Below are 21,843 nucleotides of genomic sequence, written 5' to 3' on the forward strand. Positions count from 1 at the left end.
AAAAAAACGCCACGAACTTTTTCCCACACCTAATATATTGCAATCTAATTGTCATAATAATTTTGAAAATTATCCAAGAATTCTATAATTTGTTATTTCATATAAAATAGAAAACCAAATAAATGAATATTTCAGAAATATTAAAATGTTGCTTTATTATCCTACAAAATAAATATATATATATATTTATGATTGTTTCTTCGAAATTACACACTATAACTTCTACTACAAAGAGTCCTGATTCAATTTATTACAATTAATTCAAAATTTATTACGCCAATATCAATCAACATTTAATTCACAACGAATCACTCTTGCAAACAAAGATAACAATTATGATTTCTTCCTCACGCCTAAACCATTTCAATTTAGCACAAGGTCTTTTTTTTTTTTTAATAACATCATCACTTCCACTTTCTTTGATACACAAGAGAACGTTTAGTAGCACGTCACAATGTCCTCCTCCGATTTGTCGATGTCAAATGAACAAACATCGTATCGAATCGCATTGAGTCGCATTATTCCGGTAACGGAAGCGCAACGAACCGTATTCCGCTCGTTCTCCGAGGCCGGGTACCGCGGTATGCCGTGTCCAAGCCGGCTATGCTATATCGCCGCCAATAATTCCGCTATTTCGGGCCGTCTAATTTCGGGCTTGGTGACGCTGTGCTTTTAACGGCGGCGTTGATAGTGGAGCATCATCCAGCGTCGACGGTCACCACCACCGCCGCTAGCAATAATCACCGGAACGGTGGTTCGGTGGTAGCGAAACCGCTGCTCGCTGCAGTCTCCTGAAGGCTTGGGCCTCCAACTGCCACCCGACACTGGTCCTCCGATCCATAAAGGTAAAATCAACCCTTTCATATCCGTCCTTCTTTGGAGATCTCGATATTTTTCACGAATTCGTAATTCCTTCCGAAATAGTAACTAGTAGTCCATTTTGAATTCAATCAGGGAATTAGTCAGATGCGACATTTGGGCTGTATTTTATAATTGTTAATATCGGTAATTAATTTTAAATTTTTCAATATAATTATTGATACATTTCTTTTGGAATATAGTATTCGGTGAATACAGTATTATTTATGATGATTAAAACGAAAAATCTTATATTTGACCTTCCTTAAGCTTAATGTTATATAAAATTAGAATGTTGATGAGTATAAATGTTAGAATTATAATAAAGACAAATAAAGATAAAAATTGAATGATTATTGAATTCTTTTAGGACGTTAAACAAAAAAATAATATTAGATTATGTGATAGTAGTATATAATAGAGAAAATTTTTTTACTTATGTATTTGACATATACATCTACAAATGTGCAAATTAATTTTAATTATATAATTTTCGGTGTCAATCTTTCAGAAAAATTTAGTAGTACATATATATATATTCGTGAATCTTAAAAAAGTTAAGCATAGAATTATAATGTTACGAAGAAGAAATAACTTATTGAAATAACTATTACAATACCGATTTTTTGAAATGTCTGACTTGAAAACTAATTATAAAAAACGTTCAGAAGCAATTCAAAAATCTTTGTTGCAAGCAAACAGGATGTTCATAAACGTTATTTTTATTTCAAATGTATCGTCGTTTCTGGCATACGCACAAAACACACTAAAATTTCTTTATACATATTCTTTCATAAAAAGACATATGTATATATTTGTTATAAAATTCAGATTAGTTTTAATCATTGTGTTTTATCTTTAATGTAAAAAGAAAGAAAAGAGCAATTAAGAATTAAATTTAATCCTGTTATATTCTAATAGCGAAGTAATTACATTTATAATTACGTCTACATATTATATCAAAATTTCTGAATGTGCAATTAAAACGGATTTAGTAATTCTGCGTTACCCTTCCCCCCTCCTCTCTCTCTCTCTCTCTCTCTCTCTCTCTCTCTCTCTTTAAAATTTTAAAATATTACGTTTTCTTTGGATTCCGATTTTTTTTGTGATGTACATAAAGTAACAATTTCATCAAGTCTGAAAACGGGAACGCGATCTATGGAAACTGCATTCCTGTATCCGAAAATACGTGACCGTCGACGAAGTGAAAATTCGACGAGGACGTCATCGTATGTCGGCGAGCTTTAAGTAACAGGATGGTAAAGTGATCGTTGGCTTGCTGCCACATAGAATCATTTACTAAAAGTCACTGCTGCGCGATTGGAACGCATAGTAACGATAAACAGGATCGGAAGGATAAAATCGGATTAAATACAAAGATGAAATTGATTTGAAATTAATACACGCACGATTTGTATATAATAAACGATTGTATACAAAAAACCGAATTGAGATATCAAATCAAATACCTTATCAAAGTTACTTATTTGTCTATTAAAAAAAGTATGCAAAAAATAAGGAAATAAATATTGCTATCTTAACTAGTTTTTCCACACAAGTAAAAAGAAAATTTAAAAAAATATCTAAAAGAATATTTAAAAATTAAAAATTTTATAGTGTCTTTTTTTTAATGAGGAATGAATCTATCAATTTGATGTTGAATCGACGTCAAATCGGCGTCAAAATTATCAATTCGATGTCGAATTGCTGGTCATTTCTCATTAAATGGGTTGAATATTTTATTATATACAAATCGTGCATGTTTCTATCAATTTCATAAAATCTTTTTGTTAAAGTAAGTAGTTTCGGTACAACCAGTCTGTTCCCACATCCTGTTTCTTTTTTTAAAAATTCAAGAAAATTAATCTGATAGAGAAAAGAAAGAGTTACTCATTGTTAAATTCATAATATATCCACAATTTGAGTTATTTTTAATCATTTCTATAAGTCGCCACTGTTCCTACTAAAGAATTGATAAATTGAATCGTGATGTGGAAAGAACAAATGAATGAAATTCTTTTTGTTAAAATCCCAATTTTTTCATTCGATTGATTCCTTGGCGATCCCATTCATTCGTTGTTAAACGGAAAATTCGCGCGAAATCGCAATGGTAATCTCAACGAGGAATCTCTGTGACGAACGAAACGCGAGCACTTCCTCGCGGTAGCATTCGGAGATTTCTACCTACACGCTGCAACTCGCCTATTTATAAAGTACGACTTCGTGGCATACACCATGTTCGCCACTACCGCCTACCTATCATGGTCGTCCCGCGTGCAAATCAGCGCGCTGTCTAGCCCGCTTCTTCCTAATTTCCGAAACGTACGAAAAACAGGTCAGAGCTATTTTAGTGCAAAACGGCCCTCAAAGCCTCGAAAGTGCCGACGACGATGTCTCGTTAGAACGAACGGTGTACCACGTGTGTGCACTACTGTTTCTACTTCACTCTTCCGCCTCTGTTATCCTTGATAACGAATAAATTTTTCGATCTGGGAACAATCTAAAATAAATCTGAGAACGTCACGAAGAAGAAGGTAGGAGTTTGATTCGCGTGCCACGCGATCGGTTAGACTTTAATCCGCTTGCGATTCCTGTATCGCATATCTGATATGATATCGGATTAATTGCAATATGTGATCATACCTGTGAATTAAACCTCAAAGTCGTCTAATGCTATTATCGTAAATTTTGAAAAATTGAAAAAAAGAACATAAATATATTTAAAATATATTGACACATAGCATACTTAATATATTTTGATTTATTTAAAGAAGAAGAAGAAGAATTTAAAGAACATAGATGAAATTACAATTTCATAGACAACTCATATATCGCTTTATATTACATAAGTGTGATAAATGATTTTGTAAACTATATCAAATTTATACGAAGATTGCCACAACTCGAAAATTTAAAAAATTATGAAATTTTGACAATATAAACCATGTTAAAAATATAAGAATATTAAGAATATATTCTTCCTGCGGTTTAAGTTTACACATTTTTTTTTAATAATTCTTTAAATAAGTGATAAATTTCATTAGAAGAAATATGTCGATCAATTTCGTTCTATTATTTTTTTTTTCCTTGATGAGTAAGAAAATAAAAACGAAAAATAGATCGAAAAATTTCAGAAGTTGATTTTATCTCTTTAAGATAAATTTTGACAGCAAAATAGTATTATTATACGTATATTAAGACATCATCTGTGTACTGTCAAAGTTTTTATAATTTTTTTTTAATCATGAGATCTTTTATTTTATATAAATATATACAATAGTTAAATTGAAAATTGGAAAAATAAAAACTTTTGTTGCTCCAAGATTTTTAAATAAAACAGCGATTCGTGATAAATTTTTTTGATATTAGTAGGGAGAAAATGAAATTGCAAATATTGTTTCCTAATAGCTGTGTTTACTTTTCTAGACGTCCAGTCGGTGCAGAGTGCTGAAATGTCGGAAATAGAAGGTGAGGGCCTCTTTACGAGCTCTGTCACGACCATGTTGCTTGAGTATCATCGTAGATAGATAAACAAGTGTCAGTGGAAGAAGTCACGGGAACAAGAGTAATTCAGCGTATGCGTGCAAAAATGTAATGTTCAATATGATCAACATAATGTAACGAAATGCAGAGCGTATATTAACCAAAGATTCTGGATTCCGCATTCGCTCGCACAATCAAAACGTATCTCTGTCTACTGCCTCTGGGGTACAAATAGTTTACATCCTATCGCATTTCCGTGATATATAATGCCGCTATGTTCACCACTGCACTGATGTTTATTAACAAGAAGTGTTCGCTGAGCTACGTCATCGATCTTTATAAAACTCTGCCTGTTTTATACAAAATCGACCAAAAATAATAAGAATCATATAGTTATTCTTTTCTTGTCGACTGAGATTAAAAAAAAAAAAATACCTAAATTCAGTATATTTTTATCCAGTCACTTTACAATTTTTTTTCAAACACGATGCTTTAAATATTAAATTATAAGAATATTTATAAAAAAAAACTTAATGAGAGATTTTATTTTATGAGAGAGCATTTAATTTATGTTCTTTCAGTCTTTGGAGTTATACAGAAATTGGATATAAATTTTTTAGAAATATGAACATATTAAAACATTTGTCATGACATATAAAATTTCATTTAAAAAATTTCGACTAACGCATCGAGAACTTTAATCTTTTAAGCCATTCATTCATCAAAAGAAACATCTTTCATTGCGGATGATCGCTTCTCTTCTCTTTTCGATTAACGTACATGCGCTTGTATTGCTAAATGTTTATTATCTTTAATTCGTTTTTGCAGATTCGCAGGACGCTTCGGAGCAGGATGATACACAAGATGAAACTACGGAAACAACGGAAGTTGACCATGAGGTAGCAAGCAAGATAGAGGAATCGGATAACTCAGAGTTGTCAGAAAAATCATTTACGAAGGAAACAGAGGAGGAACGAGAGGAAGTTAATGACAAGAAACAAGAGGAAGTTAAGGAGAAGGATCGAGAAGAAGTAAAAGCGACCGAACAAGAAGAAATAAAGGAACAAAAAGAAGAAAAAATTAAAGAAACAAAAGCGAGAGAGACGCCAAATTGCGAAGAGACGCAAAAGGAAGAAACGTCGGCCTCAGGTTGGTAATGTTGATGATGAGTACTTCGTTCTATTTATCAAGTAACATTAAGAAGTAATTTTGTAGTCATCTTGAGATTGAGAAAAATTTATACGAGAAAATTATTTAACGTCAATTGTAAATTTTATACGAGATGACAATATGATTTAAGTCTAATATAAAAATATTAAGTAATTAAATAGTAATGCAAAAATTATGCAAACAGCGATATCACTATAATGTGCTATAATGTTGGTCTAAGAAAAGTCACAACTTACAACTTTGCATTATATATTTTTAATATATGAAATTAAAAAATTAAAGAATTGCTCTTAAATGTTATATGTTTATAATTCATTCAGGGAACGACATACATTGTAGCAAAATGTATCGCTAAAAGTGCGCTAAAATTCGAAGCATAATCTTTAGTTTCTGAGAATTCGAAAATTGATCTCGTGCCATCGTGTTTTTGTTACCTCCTTCCAATATTAGATATCTTGGTATAATTAAACTTGGAAAAAGGATTATTAAACGTGCACGCCGAATCTAGATAAACAAAACAATTTTATTAAACTTATTGCTAATATTAATTATTTAAGAATAACTAGAAAATGAAAGTCGTAAACAATTATGCTTCTTTAATGTACTGAATAATTCATATGAATTTACACATATGTCTAATTCTGCAAATTGCACGTTGAATTTAAGAAAGATATTTTGCCGCGTTTTCGAAAACTTAAGCCGGAATTCATAATTTGTTCTTATATCAAGGTTGCTCAAGTAACGTCTTTAATATTTGTAATTAGTTTATCATTATAATCAATAATTAAGATGACCTTAAATATAAAAATGAACTGAATACCGGCCATAGTTTCTGTTAACTTCAGGCTTGACTCTTCTTTAGTTAAGAAAAATTAATTTACAAACAATAAAAATCTTATTGAATCGTTTTATGTGAATATACAACTAATAAGAAATAAAGATCATACTGATCAAAGCTGGATCTTTAGTGCTTAAATAATTCAGTGTGAATTTAGACATTACGTATCAAATTCTGTTAAATTGCGCGCCGAATTGATTTTTCGGTCTTAAATGAAACTTTATACCGACAGAACTACCATACTACTATCAAACTGAATTGTCAAGTTGGCAATTTAATATAAAACAAAATGATGCTGTAGGTATCTTAGAAAGATTTTAATAATACTGATGAACATTTTAAAATGTGTAAACAATTTATTGCAAAAAACATTATCTCGACCGAAGGCTTGGTGATATTCTTCGCAATAATCAGTGTATCTATAGAAACAAAAATTAATTTACTTTTACTATCTAAATAACGGTGTCAGTGTAATATTTTTTAGAACAGAAATGTGAAAAGCGAAAAATTTCTCCTTTATATTCGATGGTAATTTTCACTTTTCACCTTTTCGCTTTAAGGAAAAAATTATATGATCATTGTTCTCAAACAATTCAAAGTTAGAAAATTCTTCATTTGAAACTAAATTGAGCGTTTCTAGGATATCTCGCGCGCCAGTTAAAATAGAAATTCTATTAATTTTGAAGAAATTGCCGACAAACTCACGCATTGCGTTCACAGTGTGTTTACTCCGTCGTGCTTGTCGGAACCAATCGGCGTTGCTCACTAAGTCGTCGACGTGTTTGCGTTAGCGCTGCCATTATTCGCATAGACGTTCAAGCGTTTATTTGAATAGCGACGTCAGCGGATAGTTCAGCACGGATATAAAGCGATCTGCGTTTCGCGGTATGTTTCAAGGAAATCTAAACTTTCTTACGCGCGAACTATTTCGGTCGCGCTACAGGTTCCCGCGTTATTTACAAATCTTACGTTCTCGTGGCGATATACAATTACAGTTACCTGATACTACAATGGAAATACCCGATATAAATTCTCAGAATATGAAATATTGTTACGTACTGCAAAGACTAAAATAGAATTATTTCTTGGAAGACTAAGTTTTCTTAAGCGCTGTGATCTTTTAAAATAATTATAATAGTGAATAATGTACAGAAAAATTTACAAGAACGCAATGAAGCAGTATGTGTGAATAGAAAGAAAGAGAGAGAGAGAGAGAGAGAGAGAGAGAGAGAGAGAGAGAGAGAAGCGAAGAATAGGAATTAGGGAGGGAGAGACAAGAATATAGAAATAGCAAAGACAATGGTTTTAGACTAGGACAATGAACGGAATAAAAGAAGATCAAATAGTGTATGAAGAAAGAGATTAGAAAAATTGGTACAAAGATCCAATAGAAGAGAAATATCACAAGCTAGACGTTAGTATGTATAAAATGGAAAATTTGTATTGTCTTTAGTTTTAAAGTTCTCGGTTCCGTTTGATAAATCAAAATGTGTCATTTTCGGGCGTGTTTGCAATCCGCAAAAAGAAGGTTGCGAAAACTTTTCCATCCGGAAAGAGAAATGAAATGGGCAGTGGAGCAAAATAGAACGCAATAACTGGGGTGCAACCAATGTTATGTATCTATGCGTACATTCGTCTGCCACCTTCTCTCATTCTTAAATAGAACAACGAGTTAAACAGAATATATTTCTCGATAAATTTTTTATCAACTTAATTGACCGCAGTAAACGTAGGGATTTCAAACAACAATGACGCGTAGAGAAAGAAACGAGAACAGCTTATTGTTAGCCAGCGTTACTTTTGTCAAATCATAACGTCAGGCAGCCTCAATTCTGACGTTATTTCGCAACCATCATTTTATTTACGCCTTCATTTCCTTCATTTCCAAAAATAAAAATATGAAACACTACATGTGGTTGCATTAATGATACAATAACAACGCAAGAACAAGATTAATAGGACAGACGAGCCGTGATAGTAAGAGATTATTAGACGATCTCTAAAGTGCAAAATCACGTGATAAAGAAACGCGCCAGCGTTTTCAGTTTTGTGACTCGTCTTGTACACGCGGGTAGTTTCGCGGCTTCACCATAGCTCGCTTCGCCTCGCCTCGCACCGCCTCGCACCGCCTCATCCCGCTTCGCTTCGCTTCGCGCAGCAGCTGCACAGGCGTCGAACGAGCGACCGAAAATAAATTCCCGCGGAGAGAGAATCCCCGTACGTTGTTTTAAATAAAGCGAGCACGCGCGCGATAGCCGAAGCCGGTCAGCGCGCGCGTTTGGTCGCGATCTCCGCTCGCGCGCGCCGCTCTCTCTCTCTCTCTCTCTCTCTCTCTCTTTCTTTCTTCTCTTCGCGAGCGGCAAGTCGCGAAGACAGCAGTAGCGGCAGCGCGGCAGACGATCGCGATCGGGTAAAAATACGGTGTTCCAATAGCTCGTTAAAATTCACCGCGCGATTATTCGCTATCACGCATCCCTTAAGAAAGGAAGATTAACGGTGCAATCGCGGTACGATTGAAAGACGTCCGAGATATCGAAAGTTCGCGCCGCGAATTCGCGACAGATATGACGCGCGGGACGAATTGTCACGCGCGAAAACCGGTTGTTTTACAATGCTTCTAACAAACTTCCCCGCGATCCGCACCCAGCTCATACGACGCTCTTAAAACGTGCAACGCGTTGACGTGTCAAAGGGAGACGTGCTGAAGCGGTTGGACGTGCGTGGTCTTGACAACGCGTGTCTCTTCGTGAAGCGATAAGAGTGCGAAGCGTGTTATGTCCGAAAACGCGTGATGACATGTGAAAATAACGCGTTTTCTTCTTTTCCTTTTGTTTCAATTTAGCTGTTTGGTGGATATTATATTTCTTAAATTTATAATCCAATTTCTCTCGTAAATTGATATTGTTTTGGTAGGAAAACAGTGTTTTCTTCAATTATTTACAACATTTTGTCATTGATTTACTTATTATTTTCACAGTTCGAAAATTTGTGTTAAATTTAATACCTTTCACATGTTCTAAACGGCCACTTAAATTTTTGTGTCAATTTTTGTGTTAAGATGAATATGTTAGGAAGTAATATAAATATTATGTAAACAAATTTGTACAAAAAACTCAACTGACACAATTTGTAAGCGATCATATTTTTTTATTAAAATTAATATTGATAATTGTTAAATTAACACATGCTTCAATAAATTTAATATTTTTTTAATATATTAAATTAACTCATTTTATTAATTTATTTTTTAAAAAATATTTATATTTTTATGTTATTTGTCCATTTATTTCATAAATTATATTATTTTATTTATCTAAAAAAGGTTGAATATTAATTCAATACAAAATATTTAAATAACAATCATATTCTGTTAAATTAACATTCGGATATATTAAAAATTCAACAGAAAATTTTAACAAAGATTTAAGTGGACCGTTTTTAAGACAAATATTTCTTACTAGATGGTAGATCCGAGTACGATAGGTTATTGTCATTTATTATTGTTAGAATAATTCACACTACACAGACTCGCACTTCTTTTCAATCGCACAGAATATACATATACGCGGAATTGTAATCCGAATGTAAAGCGTGACATGAATGGTGCTTTTCGGAAACGAATGTTGAAAGCTCGAAGAATCTTGATGAGAATCTCTGTTAAAACATCAAATCGTTATGAAGTACTTTCAGGAAATGAGACGCGAAAAAAGTATTTTCAGGAAACGAGATGCGTAAACCAGCGACGCGAGATATCGAATGTACATAATTCAGTCTTCGAGAAGCACCACTTGTCAAGATTTATGCTTGGACTCTTCAATCGCGGATTAAAAATAGCGATCGTTCTGGCAGAAAAGCAGTGAATTTTCTTCCGCTATTCGACTAGCAAAGCAGTATCTTGCCGTTGGCACCATTTTATCCACGTAATCTAAAAACATATAGGTACGAATTTTTACACTTACGTAAAAGCATCATTTTATTCTGATGTTATTACAGAGTTTACCTTGTTAATTAATTAATTTTGTATACATATAATATTTTTTATATATCTAATATTTGTATATAATTTTCAACAACTCATTATTTTATATGTATCAGTCTCCGACACGATAGTGAGTTTCAGCAAAAAAGGTAGCAATTATTTACAACCCTTAAAAATCATTTTCTTTTTTTATTTATGATTTTGACTGTAACTTTCTTTTATAAGATTAATTCTTTTTTTATGATAGATATAGAAGAAGTAAAATTTACTTATATTAACTTAAAAAAATCACTCTTTTTTGATTATGTTTATTTTTAAATAAGGGAGTGATATAAAGTGTAAACTGTGTAGTTTATATTGAGAGTGCGATATAAACTGAATAATTTATAAAAATGCTCAAAATATTTTTGTTACATAATCTAATTATTACATATATATACAACATTGTTAAAATATAAAAGCGTTAAAATTTATAATTCAATAATATAATGAAATTAACAGCTGTAGAAAATTGAAAAAGTATTCCAATTAAAATCTTCTCAAATCAAATCATTTCAAGTTAATAACTATTTAGTAAAGCCGACATATGAATCTTCCTAGATAATCTAATTAAACAGGCTCAATGCGATGACGCGAATGATTCTGAATTATCATTTGATTTGTTCTTCTTCAGCAGAGCTGGCGACCGTCACGAGAAGCGCGTCGTCAGATGACGGCGTGCCGGTGCCGGGGGTGGTCGCAAGGCAGGCAGAACCGGGTATAGGAGTTCCATTGGCAACCACCATCAACGACGGAGACGGACAGCAGCATCGCATCAGCAGCGGTACTAGTTCGGCAGTCGGTGAGTGGAATTCATTGCCGGTACTGGTAGAACGTCTACGCGAAGCACTCGAGTTGTCCCTGGCAGCGGGTTGCCGGCGAGGCAGCGACGAGCCGACGGCGACGTCGCATCACGGCGTCAACGTCGGCATCGACGGGGTCGGCGACCGATCCGGCGCGCACCGTTCTATGGAACAGGTGCTTTTCGGCAGCGACCACGACATACCCGTGTCGAGGAAGGACGAGCTCAAGTTCCTGGAAGATTTACTGCTATCGGATATCCAGACTGCGCTCTCCCGTTTGCGCGAGACGCTCGAACGCACGGACATCGCAACGCTCACGAAGCACGGCGGGGTATCAGATCCTACTAGTAAGCTACATCTCTTGCGACTGGTATCGAGCCTACTGTCGCGGCTACAGGTGCCAGTGGAAGAGAAGGAATCGAGTAGTAACGAGAGTGACAGGACGATCGACATCGTGGCACAGAACGGTGGCAGCGGTGCACTACCTGGACGAAGACGGCGGGCTGTCAGACACACTATCGGCGTTTCCGCCGAAGAGATCGCACGCGCGAGGAGGCAGCTGGAAGAAAGCAGCGCGAGCCTAGCGAGATTGAATGACCAGGTATTTCAGATTGAACGACCTGAACCATTACTATCTACGTCGCGTAACGCGACGAGCGGCGAAAGACACGTGGAGGAAATCCACGACAAATATACGAAGGACGTGATTAATCAGCGTCAGTCGTTGCGTGACAGGAATAAGGATACGAGTGAATATCGGCCACTAATTCCGCCACAAGTTGGTTACGTGGATCGGCCGGCAGTCGCACACAGAACGACGGATGAATCGAATACGCGACAGATTCAACATCGAGACAGCGTCAATGGTTATCAGGAGAAAGTGAGCAACGAGGAAGAAACCGTGATTAAGAGAACGAGCGAGGAGCAGAGTCAGGTGACGAAACTTGCGGCGGCACTTCGGCAACGCGCAGAACTGATCAGCGCTAGCAAATGCAATAACGGCAGCAACAAGTTTGCAGCGAAAAAGTCGAAAATCAAGCGTGCCAATACCATTGACATACCAAGCTATCTAAAGTTACAAACCGACAGTCTCGGTTACGATAATCCTGGTTGTGTAGTGCTGCGACGTCCCATTAACGTGGGCGATAAGATTACTACAAACGCATCCAATCTTAGCGTGCCATCGTTCCATCCGAGAACGGAGAATGACAAGAAGTTCCTGGCATTGATCAACCGGAACAACGAGACGCAGATAACGTATAACGCTGCACCTGCATTCGTCAAATCCTTCGGCTATATCAAAACGACAGACATGGCGCAGCCGAACGAGAACTGGAACAGCCGATTTTCGAACATCAAAACCGCTTTCGATAAGCCTTCATCCACGAACGATATCGACAAGTTGTCACCGAGACTGCAAAACACTACAAAACGCTTCCCAAATACTCCTCAAACGTCTCCTCAGATTTCGGTAAACAAGAAGATACCGACCAGTGGCGGCATGACAAACAACAGCTTACCATTCGCAAATGCAAACGTGCCGCAGCCGGATGCAGGTTTCAGACATGCGCCTTCGTCGCTATTTCGAAAGATCGAGAAACCGTGTACACCGAAATCTCCGCTCGGTCATCACTGGCAAAGAGACAACGCACTACCGCCTCCTTGCTTTCAAGGAAACTCCTTGCGCGAGAAAGCCAAGATATTCGACCGAAACGGTAATCAATCTCATCCGCCTTCGTTCAACGTGAACGAGAATACCCAGAAATCTGCTTTCCCTCGACCACCATGGATCGAGCATGACAAAAACGAGAATAAATCGAATAAGATGATCACCGAGAATGGACGACTCGATTATCGATTATTCTGCAAGCAATTCGCGCCCTTTATCGACAAGAACACCATCTCCGAAGCTAAAAGTATTGAGGATTCTCGCAAACGCAACGAACACTCGAACGTACATCGTAAAAACTTGGCGCCATTGAACGATAAGCTCGGCGTGGTGGATGGAAAAATTTCGTTTAGGATGTTTCCCGAGAAAGGATCACAGGTTCAATATCGCTCAAATGAGCCACATCGCACGATTGAGGAATCGGTTCGAGACAAATCTGATTTTCATAGCGAGAAGAATGTCTTCGAACCACTAACCACAATACGCAATGATAAGGACTCAGTCGGAACCATATTCGCGGGTAACGCACCGATCGATGCGATGTTCAGAGGTAGCTCGTCTGTGGCCATACAGACTGGTATCGACGATGATGGTCATCCTGAAGAGGCACGAGTGTTTCGAGTGACTCCTAAAGTCGCAAAGGGACCGTCTGCGTACAATAATGTGTCTGTTCAAACTCACAACGAACAGGAAATGGAAACGAAAGAACACTGGAGCTCTTCAGCTCTTCAATATAACGACGCTGTTCCAACATCAGACTTGAATTATCGTCCTACTGGAGATTCGAGTCACTTTGTCTTGGATCACAATCGAAATTATGCCGTATCGACCAACGCTTCGATCGCTTCGAGAAACGAAATTCCCTTAACGAACAACAATACTTGCGATCTTGTCAAGAAAGATACCATTTGTGTGCCGTATTCGATGGAGAATGTCCCTTTTTCAGCTACTTCCGATCAATCATCAGAACAGCACGAACTAGTCTTTCGAACGAGTCCGCGATGCGAAAATTATTTTTCACTTAAACCGATTGATAATCGATCACCAATATATCCGACTTATATCCCGTACGTTAAATCTAATAAAGATCCGTTCGAGGATCAGATGTCAAGCGCGTCGCATGAGATCGATAAGGAAGATTTCCTGTGTACGAGTGATGGTGCTTTGCCAGAGGAACAGAATATACAAAATCAGGATATCAGTGCGGACACCGGTGTCGTTACACGGTATACCTGTGCGATCGCGACTGTTGCATCTGAGAACGTTCTACCGACACGTGTCGACGGAGCTAGACCGGAATCCGAAATGTCACCATCTGGAATATCCTCTTCCTCGTCACCCTCACAGCTCTGGCCATATCCCAACTCAACTAATAGCGAGACCATCACGACCGAAGACGAAATACGTCGACACAACTTGCTACAACAGAGCCTGGTCCGACAGTTGCAGAATGAACGAGTGATGCTGAATGATTATCATATGCCTGTCATCAATCAATCTAGCAATTTTAATCAGCCTAGTCTTCATCAACCTAACAGTTTTAATCAATCTCTGAGATTCCAACCGGTAGAAGTGTCGAAAAGTCCGGAACCATCAAAAAGACCAGAACCACCGAAAAGATCGGAATTATCAAGGAAGTTGGAATCTTCAAGAAAGTTGGAATCTTTGAGAAAGTTGGAACCTTCGAGGAAATTGGAACCATCGAGAAAGTTGGAACCATCAAGAAAGTTGGAACCGCTGAGAAAGTTGGAGCCGTCAAAAAAATTAGAGCCTTCAACGATTGTTACCGGTTTACTATCAGTAGCATCATCCTCCGGATTCAGCTCGAAGAATCGGATTACCGCTCTCAGAGAACAATATGAGCAACCGGACAGTCAATCGAAATCCATGCAAAAGGAACGCTCGCCAATCCCGAGCGGAACAAGCGGCGCGATGGATTCCAGCGACGAGTATCTTGTGTCCTGTACCAATAGACCGTCCAGATCCATCGTCCTATCGAAGTCCGAATCATGGCATCAGCTAGCACTCTCGAAGAGCCATCACGCTCCATCGCGTCCAGTGCAGAGCAATTTGCCTCCGCAATCTCTCTCTGGCACCGGATCTTATCTTCCCAAACCACCTAAGCCAAAGTCACCATCGTCCTTTAAGATGAAAAAACAATACGAGGCATCCTCGTCTTTGGACAGCGTGAAAAAGATGGAGGATAAAATACGCAGATATTTTGATAATCCAGCAAACGATGGTGCCATGGAGACGAAGGATTCCAAGGGTAGACGTTTCTCGTCCCGCGATTCAGTAAAAAAAGGTCTTGTTGGTCTATCACGAAGTCGCACTATGCCAGGAATATGCGAAGAGAATCTGCGCCTGACGATCCCAGCAGTGCCACAGATTTCCGTGGCGAGCCTTAATAGTGCTGATGTGGACAAAGTATTTGATGACATCTTCGAAGAGGCCACCAGGATTGATGACCACTTCTAATCGACTGATCCTCATCGTCGTAAGATGTCGGCATGATGTTCACTTGGGAGACTTGGTGACGGTAAAAGTGGTGTCCGTTCGGGATTTTTGCGAGTAATTTTTCGAGAGCTGATCGATATTTCGCGCTGTGTTGAACAACGTTCGTGATAAAATAATGATTCTATGATCATCATTAATTTCATCACAAATATACAACATAATTGATTGATAATATGGATCGTTAAACTGTGATCTTGTCTACTTTAATTCGCATAGCCTGCCATCAGCAGTTATAATTCAGGACGCATCGTTACGTACATAGCCGGTTAATTCTAATCAGATTGTTTATATTAGAAGTTTGCATATAATTATTGTTGGTCACTTATTTTCACAAGACTTTCTGTAAACATTAACTAAGATTTTGAGATTAACTGAGATTTAACTGTTCTTTTACTTCCCTTCAAGTTGGCTTCAACTAGTATTTCGAGAATAGCCTACTTCTTAAAAAAAATTCAGTATTATTTATTCAATTGCATTTTGTACAAAATGCTAGCTGTTTCAATCTACAAATTAGTCATCTTTTATGGATAATTTAAAAGAAACTGAAGATGTATAAGCTTAAATCCATTGTTTTTTAGTCAGAAAAACACATTTTTTTTTCCTAGGAAGCAAAAACAAATTTATTTAAAGTACTTGCCCTCGCTAACTATACATTTTTCCCATCTTTCGGGCAATTTGTGTATACCACGCCAAAAAAATTTCTCATCTTTCGAGGCAAACCAATCATCAAGCCATTTTCGGACGTCTTCGTAAGAATCAAAGTGCCGCTCAGCGAGCGCGTGACCTATCGACGAAAACAGATGATAGTCAGAAGGTGCCAGGTCTGGTGAGTAAGCGGGATGGGGTAGCACTTCCCAGTTGAATGTTTCCAAGTAGTTTTGGACCATTATTGACGTGTGTGATGGTGTCGTGGAGGAAAATCAGCTTGTCATGTCTTTTCCGATAATGCGGCCTTTTTAAACGCAGAGCAATTTGATCAGTTGTTGGTGGTAGCGGTGAGCATTAACAGTTTCACCAGGTTTTAACAGCTCGTAGTAATGACACCCTCCTGATCCCACCAAACGCACAGCATTGTCTTCCGTCCGAAGCGATTTGGTCTTGAGGAAGATGTTGATGGTTGGGCGGGATCAATCCCAAAGATTTCTTGCGTTTAGGATTCTGAAAATAGATTCACTTTTCATCCCCTGTCACAATCCGATGCAGGAACGACTTTTTTGTCTGGCAAGCATTTGGCATGTATTTTGGCGTCGCTCCATCTGCCTATCGTTCAGTTCATGCGGCACCCATTTTCCGATCTTTTGAATCTTCCCCATGGCATGTAGCCGCATGGAAATGGCTGCTTGAGAAACATTCAATTGCTCGGCAAGCATTTTTTGCGATTGGGTATCGTCCTCGTCCAAAAAAACCTGCAATTGACAGTCCTCAACCTTCCTGGGCTGATTTTCACGCTTCTTGTCACTCAGGTCAAAATTGTCGTCATTGAACTGGCGAAACTAATCTCTGCATGTTGTTTTCGATAAAGCATTGTCGCCATAGGCCTCTACAAGCATTCGATGCGATTTGGCAGCCGATTTCTTCAAATTGAAACAGAAAAGCAAAGCTTCCCGCATATGCTTTTTTTTTAGCAAAAAACTAGACATGATTACGAAAGAAAAAAATGTATGTTGTATGAAATTGCTAAAAAAAATGTATTGTTGTATGAAATTGCTGATGATGTGCACTGGTTAACAGATGTTGACAGATGTCAAATACATAAAAAAAAGTGTGTTGTATGCCCAGGGTAGCTTTGTACGCTCACTAATGCCACCTGTGAGCAAACAGCGGATTTAAGCTTATACACCTAATTACGTCAGTTTGAAATCTAATCTAATTTGCTGCGCGTAATTCTCTTGTAATCGAGAAGTACTAGCTCTTTTCGTACTCGTAGCTCACAATATTAGAATAGATCTAACAAATCTGATTAGAAGCCGCATCTTTGAGGGACAAAAGCATTTTTTAACGATGCAGTTCTCGAAGCTACATAGTCTTCTGCGAAAGCAGTATGTTTCTTGCACGGCGGAATTGGCCGATACATGGTCTTTGTCCATTACGAAAGACGGTAGTGCAAATAGATTCAACGACCATTGTCACCGCCGATGTCCAGCATCTCACTCTTCGTTCTTCTCGCTCAAAATCATCACGTGAGCGCGAAAAATCGAGCAACATGGAGCCACTTATGAAATCTGCTGTAATCAGCAAAAAATAAAGAACATCATGCAGCGCATCAGTTATATTGCTGTTATTCGGCTTGATGCACGTAACTACGAGCCACAAAATCTACGTATAAAACATTCACACCCTTTACACGTACGATGCTCGTGATCCACGTGCTCCTCCCCTTTCTCTCAACTTTTCCTCTCAATATTTTTTCTTCTCTCTTTTTTTATTTAAACCCAAGTCGCGAGCGCACATTCTCGCGGACGGAGTCGCTAAGAGGACCATGCCAATCCCCGAATAAAGCAGTGAGTCACAGCCCTTATTTTTGTTGATTCTTTTGTTACGCAGTGGCGTATACAGTTTGTACTGCTACGAGTGTGTCTAAGAGTGTAATCGTAATGTACGCGCGCTGGTACAATTGCAGAGCATAGCGATGCTGTGGTGGCCTGAGTAACTCAGCTCAGATCTCTCGAAAACATCTCTCGAAAATACGGGCGCTGATAAAAATCAAAAGCGATATTTTTCTGTCACTTAAGACTCCACGATGCGCAATTATAATTGTATGTTTCGCACTATTCGCGGAATGTATTACATCCAAGTAGCCAATATTTCCGAAAATTTAATAGAATTCTTTATATTCATGAAATATATTGTAGTGCGCGCAATAATGAAAAATTAATAATTACAATTACATACGCATGTAATGTTTTTCTAATATAATGTACATTTATCATCTTTTTCTTTATATACAAAGAAACTTTTTTTAAGCAACTTTTTGGACGGATGTATGTACATGAAGGATGTTGTTATTGAGCTAATGTAGGGACAATCTTATTATGAGTGTTGAAAACAAAACCAACAATTTTTTGATTTGACGCGTAGTTTTGCTTTGATATTTGAAACAGTCATTCAGCAAATTTGTATGAAAAACGCAATTGATTCTCAGAAATAAATTAACAGACAGTAAAGCTATTTATTAATGACAAAAGATTTACGTTCACTTGTACATTCAACAACAAATCTAAACATAAAAAATTTCTGATTCGAAATTGACTTAAACTTTTAATGCTCCTTTTTGGTTTCTTTTTGTGTGGGTCCAATAGATCCACATAATTATAACCACATCAGCTTTAGAGAACTAAACGCGTCGCCTGATTGGCAAATATACCCTTACTTGCTGCCACACCTCGTGATGTACAAGCGCGTGCGTGATGTGTACACGCGCACGGACATATTTTTTCAATGCTCGTGCATGGCGGTGGTGTCGATCGATGTCGGTCGATCGACGAATTTAGCCTGTCCACTTTACAATGAAATTCAATCCAAAACAAATCCAAACGTTCCTTTTTCTGCAGGTTTGTTATTTCCTCGTTACTAGTCGAAAATTACTAAAGAGATACTTGAACAATTAATATCTGTACAGATACATATGTATTCTTCGCCATATCCTGTTCTTTTTCATACTAAACTGTTATTGAATTTGTTTGTAAGATAACTAATGCATGTCACGGGCACACGACGAGAGTGATAGAGATGAACGATTCTGCTAGATCCAGACTTTCTAATAAATCGCACCTCTGACTCCTTTGTGACCGCAGGATTCAATTATAGACAATTAAAATAGATATAGAGAGACATTAACATTTCAATCAGATCTAGTATGCATCTCTATATGAGTCTAACATATTATGCTCTTTTAAACATTAAGCATTTGTAGCTTTACAACGCCTTGTTCGTTTTTCAGCTTCGAAAAAGCCGCTGTCACCTTTCGCCAAGTTTCGTCAACTCGATAGACAAAATAGCGCCTGTTTGTCACCAAGGTGAGAATAGAAATTAAAATTACATATAATTAAGGATTACGTGGTTGTTTTTAACGCGACAGGAGATTAAAGAAGAATCTAATAGAGCAAAAAAAGATATCGCACTCTCGCAAAAAGAGTGACAAGTCAAAATTCTTTGAATTTCGTGCGAATTATGAGCGCATAATGTTCTAAATATATCAGAAAAAGTGATATAAATTTAATTCGAGTCGAAAAGAAATTGCAAACTGGAAAAATCAAAGGAGACAGTTTTTAGGAGTTTAACATAACACCATAACATTTAGTCTTCTTTCAATGGATAATGGAAAAATAAAAAATTATGCCTTGACAGAAAAGTTAATTATATTTCTAGACTTGAAACTTGAAACAAGCAATATATTTAACTCCAGTTAACTTATTTTTAATACATTTAAATAATTTAATACATTTAAATAATTAGTTTTATAATACATAACTTTTTTTCCTCTTACTTGAAAAATTTTATATTTTTAATTTGTGTAATTTTTCTTATAGGGGGAGAGATAGAATATGATAATTTATTAATCAATTCATATCTTGCTGAGTGATTCATTTTCTGTTTCTGAATTGTTTATTTAGTCCTGTAAAATCACCGGCAACGGAATTTCGATTCAAATTTACCGAACCAACTGTACGAGATAACGCTGCGCAAATTAAGGAGCGATTACTAACATGGTGTCGATCAAAAACCAAAGAGTATGAGGTAAATTCGTGTGTTAAAATAATATTGATCCGTTATTCATAAATTCTTATGACAGTCTTGTTATCTATCAAGGGAAAGCGCGCTGCATTTAATGAGCTATTAAATGAATTACATAATATAAAAACTCCTTTGTTTCAGAATGTACAGCTTGACAACTTCTCGACAAGCTGGAACAATGGTTTAGCATTCTGCGCGTTGATCCATCATTTTAGACCAGATGCTTTCGACTACAATTCTCTACGTCCAGAGAATCGCAGGAAAAACTTCGAACTTGCTTTTACGAAGGCTGAGTAAGAGCTCCAAATTTTTTATTTCGCATCGAGATGCTATAATTGTTTTTGTTTTCAAGAGTTTATTAATCATTTCTTTTTTTTTCGAATATGACCTTCTTTGCGTAAAATTGTGTTAAACATTTTTTTTGTTGTTCACAAACCAAAGAAATCTTCTTTCTTGTAGCGAAGTCGCTGGAATCGCGCCTTTACTTGACGTCGAGGACATGGTGATGATGCAACGACCAGACTGGAAGTGCGTTTTCACATATGTTCAGTCCATCTATCGTCGCTTCAAGGATGAAGACTAGCAGCTATAGTTGATAAATCGCAACAGCAGCAACATATAATTCCATTTCATGCCAAGACATAACACTGACGCTACTCGTTACGCTACGCGTAACAAAGTCTTTCTTTACTTCACATGTGGATGGAAGAACAGTAGTCATTTCTTTTTTTATACAGTTAGATTGGTGTTCCTGTAGCCACATATGAATCAAATCTGGTAGTAAGCGTAGAATTTCAGACAATATCTTATAACATGATGATGATGATGATGATAATGATGATGATGATGACGGCAATAATGATGATGAGTCATTGAAATCAGTCCACAATCATGTGAGAAGCTAAATGCATTCGTACATAATATGTCTTATATTTTCATATCTCGTATATTTTCCTGGCACGCAGCCTTACTAACGTGTAACTTTCTACCGATGCTGATACAGCTAATAATTTCTATGAAATATGTAGATAGCATTCACGTGTAAGCAAAACGCAGAATCGCTGCCAAATAACACATTAGCGTCGATGTTGTAAAACTAATTAAAATATCTTACCAGAGAGTACCAAAGAGATTTCTCTAATAAATATGTGATATGACAAATTTTCAATTATTTTCCTTCATTATTCTCCTCATGCTTTATTGATTTAATTTTTGCGATTCAAAAATTCTCAAAATTGCAATATTTTTATATTTAATATATTATTTCTTAATCTATAATTTATACTAATAATATTCTGTCGATTTTTTAAATTTAAATAGCAAGAAAGATTGGAGATTTTATCAACATTAGATACAGCTATTGCATACCACTTTATCAAACATAGATTTGTTGTTTATAATTTTCAGATAACATGCATGTCTAAAAGACGTTATAAAGATCTTTTAATTGGTACATATATATCTAAAAGATTTCTAAAAGATATCATGTAAAAACGTCTTTTAGATATTACGTGTTGTTAGGGTTCTTTTTTAACAATTAATTTCGAGAAAATTTCCAACCGTTAATATCTTGTACTTATATCGGAATTAAATTTTCAAAAATATAATATTAGGAAATTATTAATCAAAAAATGTTTATTAAAATTCCAAGGATTTTCAAACTTTAATTTTGGCTTATAGGCACATTCTGTCATTAAAGATTATAAATCTAGAGCAAAGAGATGCACGGACACCGCGACTAATAGATCTGTTC

At 36.7% G+C, this 21,843-nt stretch overlaps 3 protein-coding genes across 9 annotated transcripts in view; 2 read left to right on the forward strand and 1 right to left on the reverse strand.

Moving 5' to 3' along the window:
• The window catches only part of LOC108687506 (dual oxidase maturation factor 1), a 14,820-nt gene extending 6,259 nt beyond the window's left edge, over nucleotides 1-8,561 (reverse strand). For 2 of the 4 annotated variants that reach the window (XM_018193287.1, XM_018193283.1), the window contains exon 1: nucleotides 215-576. The gene's annotated coding sequence lies outside the window, so the exon portion shown is untranslated. Of the gene's footprint in view, nucleotides 1-214; nucleotides 577-7,054 lie in introns of those variants that run through there. The other 2 variants (XM_018193284.1, XM_018193285.1) reach the window with 2 other exon arrangements.
• LOC108687504 lies at nucleotides 773-19,372 on the forward strand. 4 transcript variants are annotated; one of them, XM_018193280.1, is made up of 5 exons: nucleotides 773-845; nucleotides 4,285-4,326; nucleotides 5,170-5,490; nucleotides 11,002-15,378; nucleotides 19,297-19,372. In XM_018193280.1, the coding sequence occupies exons 2-4, from the start codon at nucleotides 4,311-4,313 to the stop codon at nucleotides 15,315-15,317; spliced, it is 4,653 nt and encodes a 1,550-aa protein (XP_018048769.1). In that variant the 5' UTR covers nucleotides 773-845; nucleotides 4,285-4,310; the 3' UTR covers nucleotides 15,318-15,378; nucleotides 19,297-19,372. The 4 variants fall into 4 exon arrangements, 3 of the variants coding, with proteins under 3 accessions (XP_018048769.1, XP_018048771.1, XP_018048770.1); XM_018193282.1 differs by having other exon boundaries at nucleotides 11,005-15,378; XM_018193281.1 differs by lacking the exon at nucleotides 773-845 and adding an exon at nucleotides 3,113-3,392.
• LOC108687423 (smoothelin-like protein 2) lies at nucleotides 18,805-20,673 on the forward strand. Its single transcript, XM_018193176.1, has 5 exons — nucleotides 18,805-18,907; nucleotides 19,297-19,372; nucleotides 19,970-20,093; nucleotides 20,232-20,383; nucleotides 20,550-20,673. The coding sequence occupies exons 1-5, from the start codon at nucleotides 18,805-18,807 to the stop codon at nucleotides 20,671-20,673; spliced, it is 579 nt and encodes a 192-aa protein (XP_018048665.1).
• Nucleotides 20,674-21,843: the final 1,170 nt, after the last annotated feature.

The sequence above is a fragment of the Atta colombica genome, unplaced genomic scaffold, assembly GCF_001594045.1.
Source record: "Atta colombica isolate Treedump-2 unplaced genomic scaffold, Acol1.0 scaffold207, whole genome shotgun sequence".
Lineage (NCBI taxonomy): Eukaryota > Metazoa > Arthropoda > Insecta > Hymenoptera > Formicidae > Atta > Atta colombica.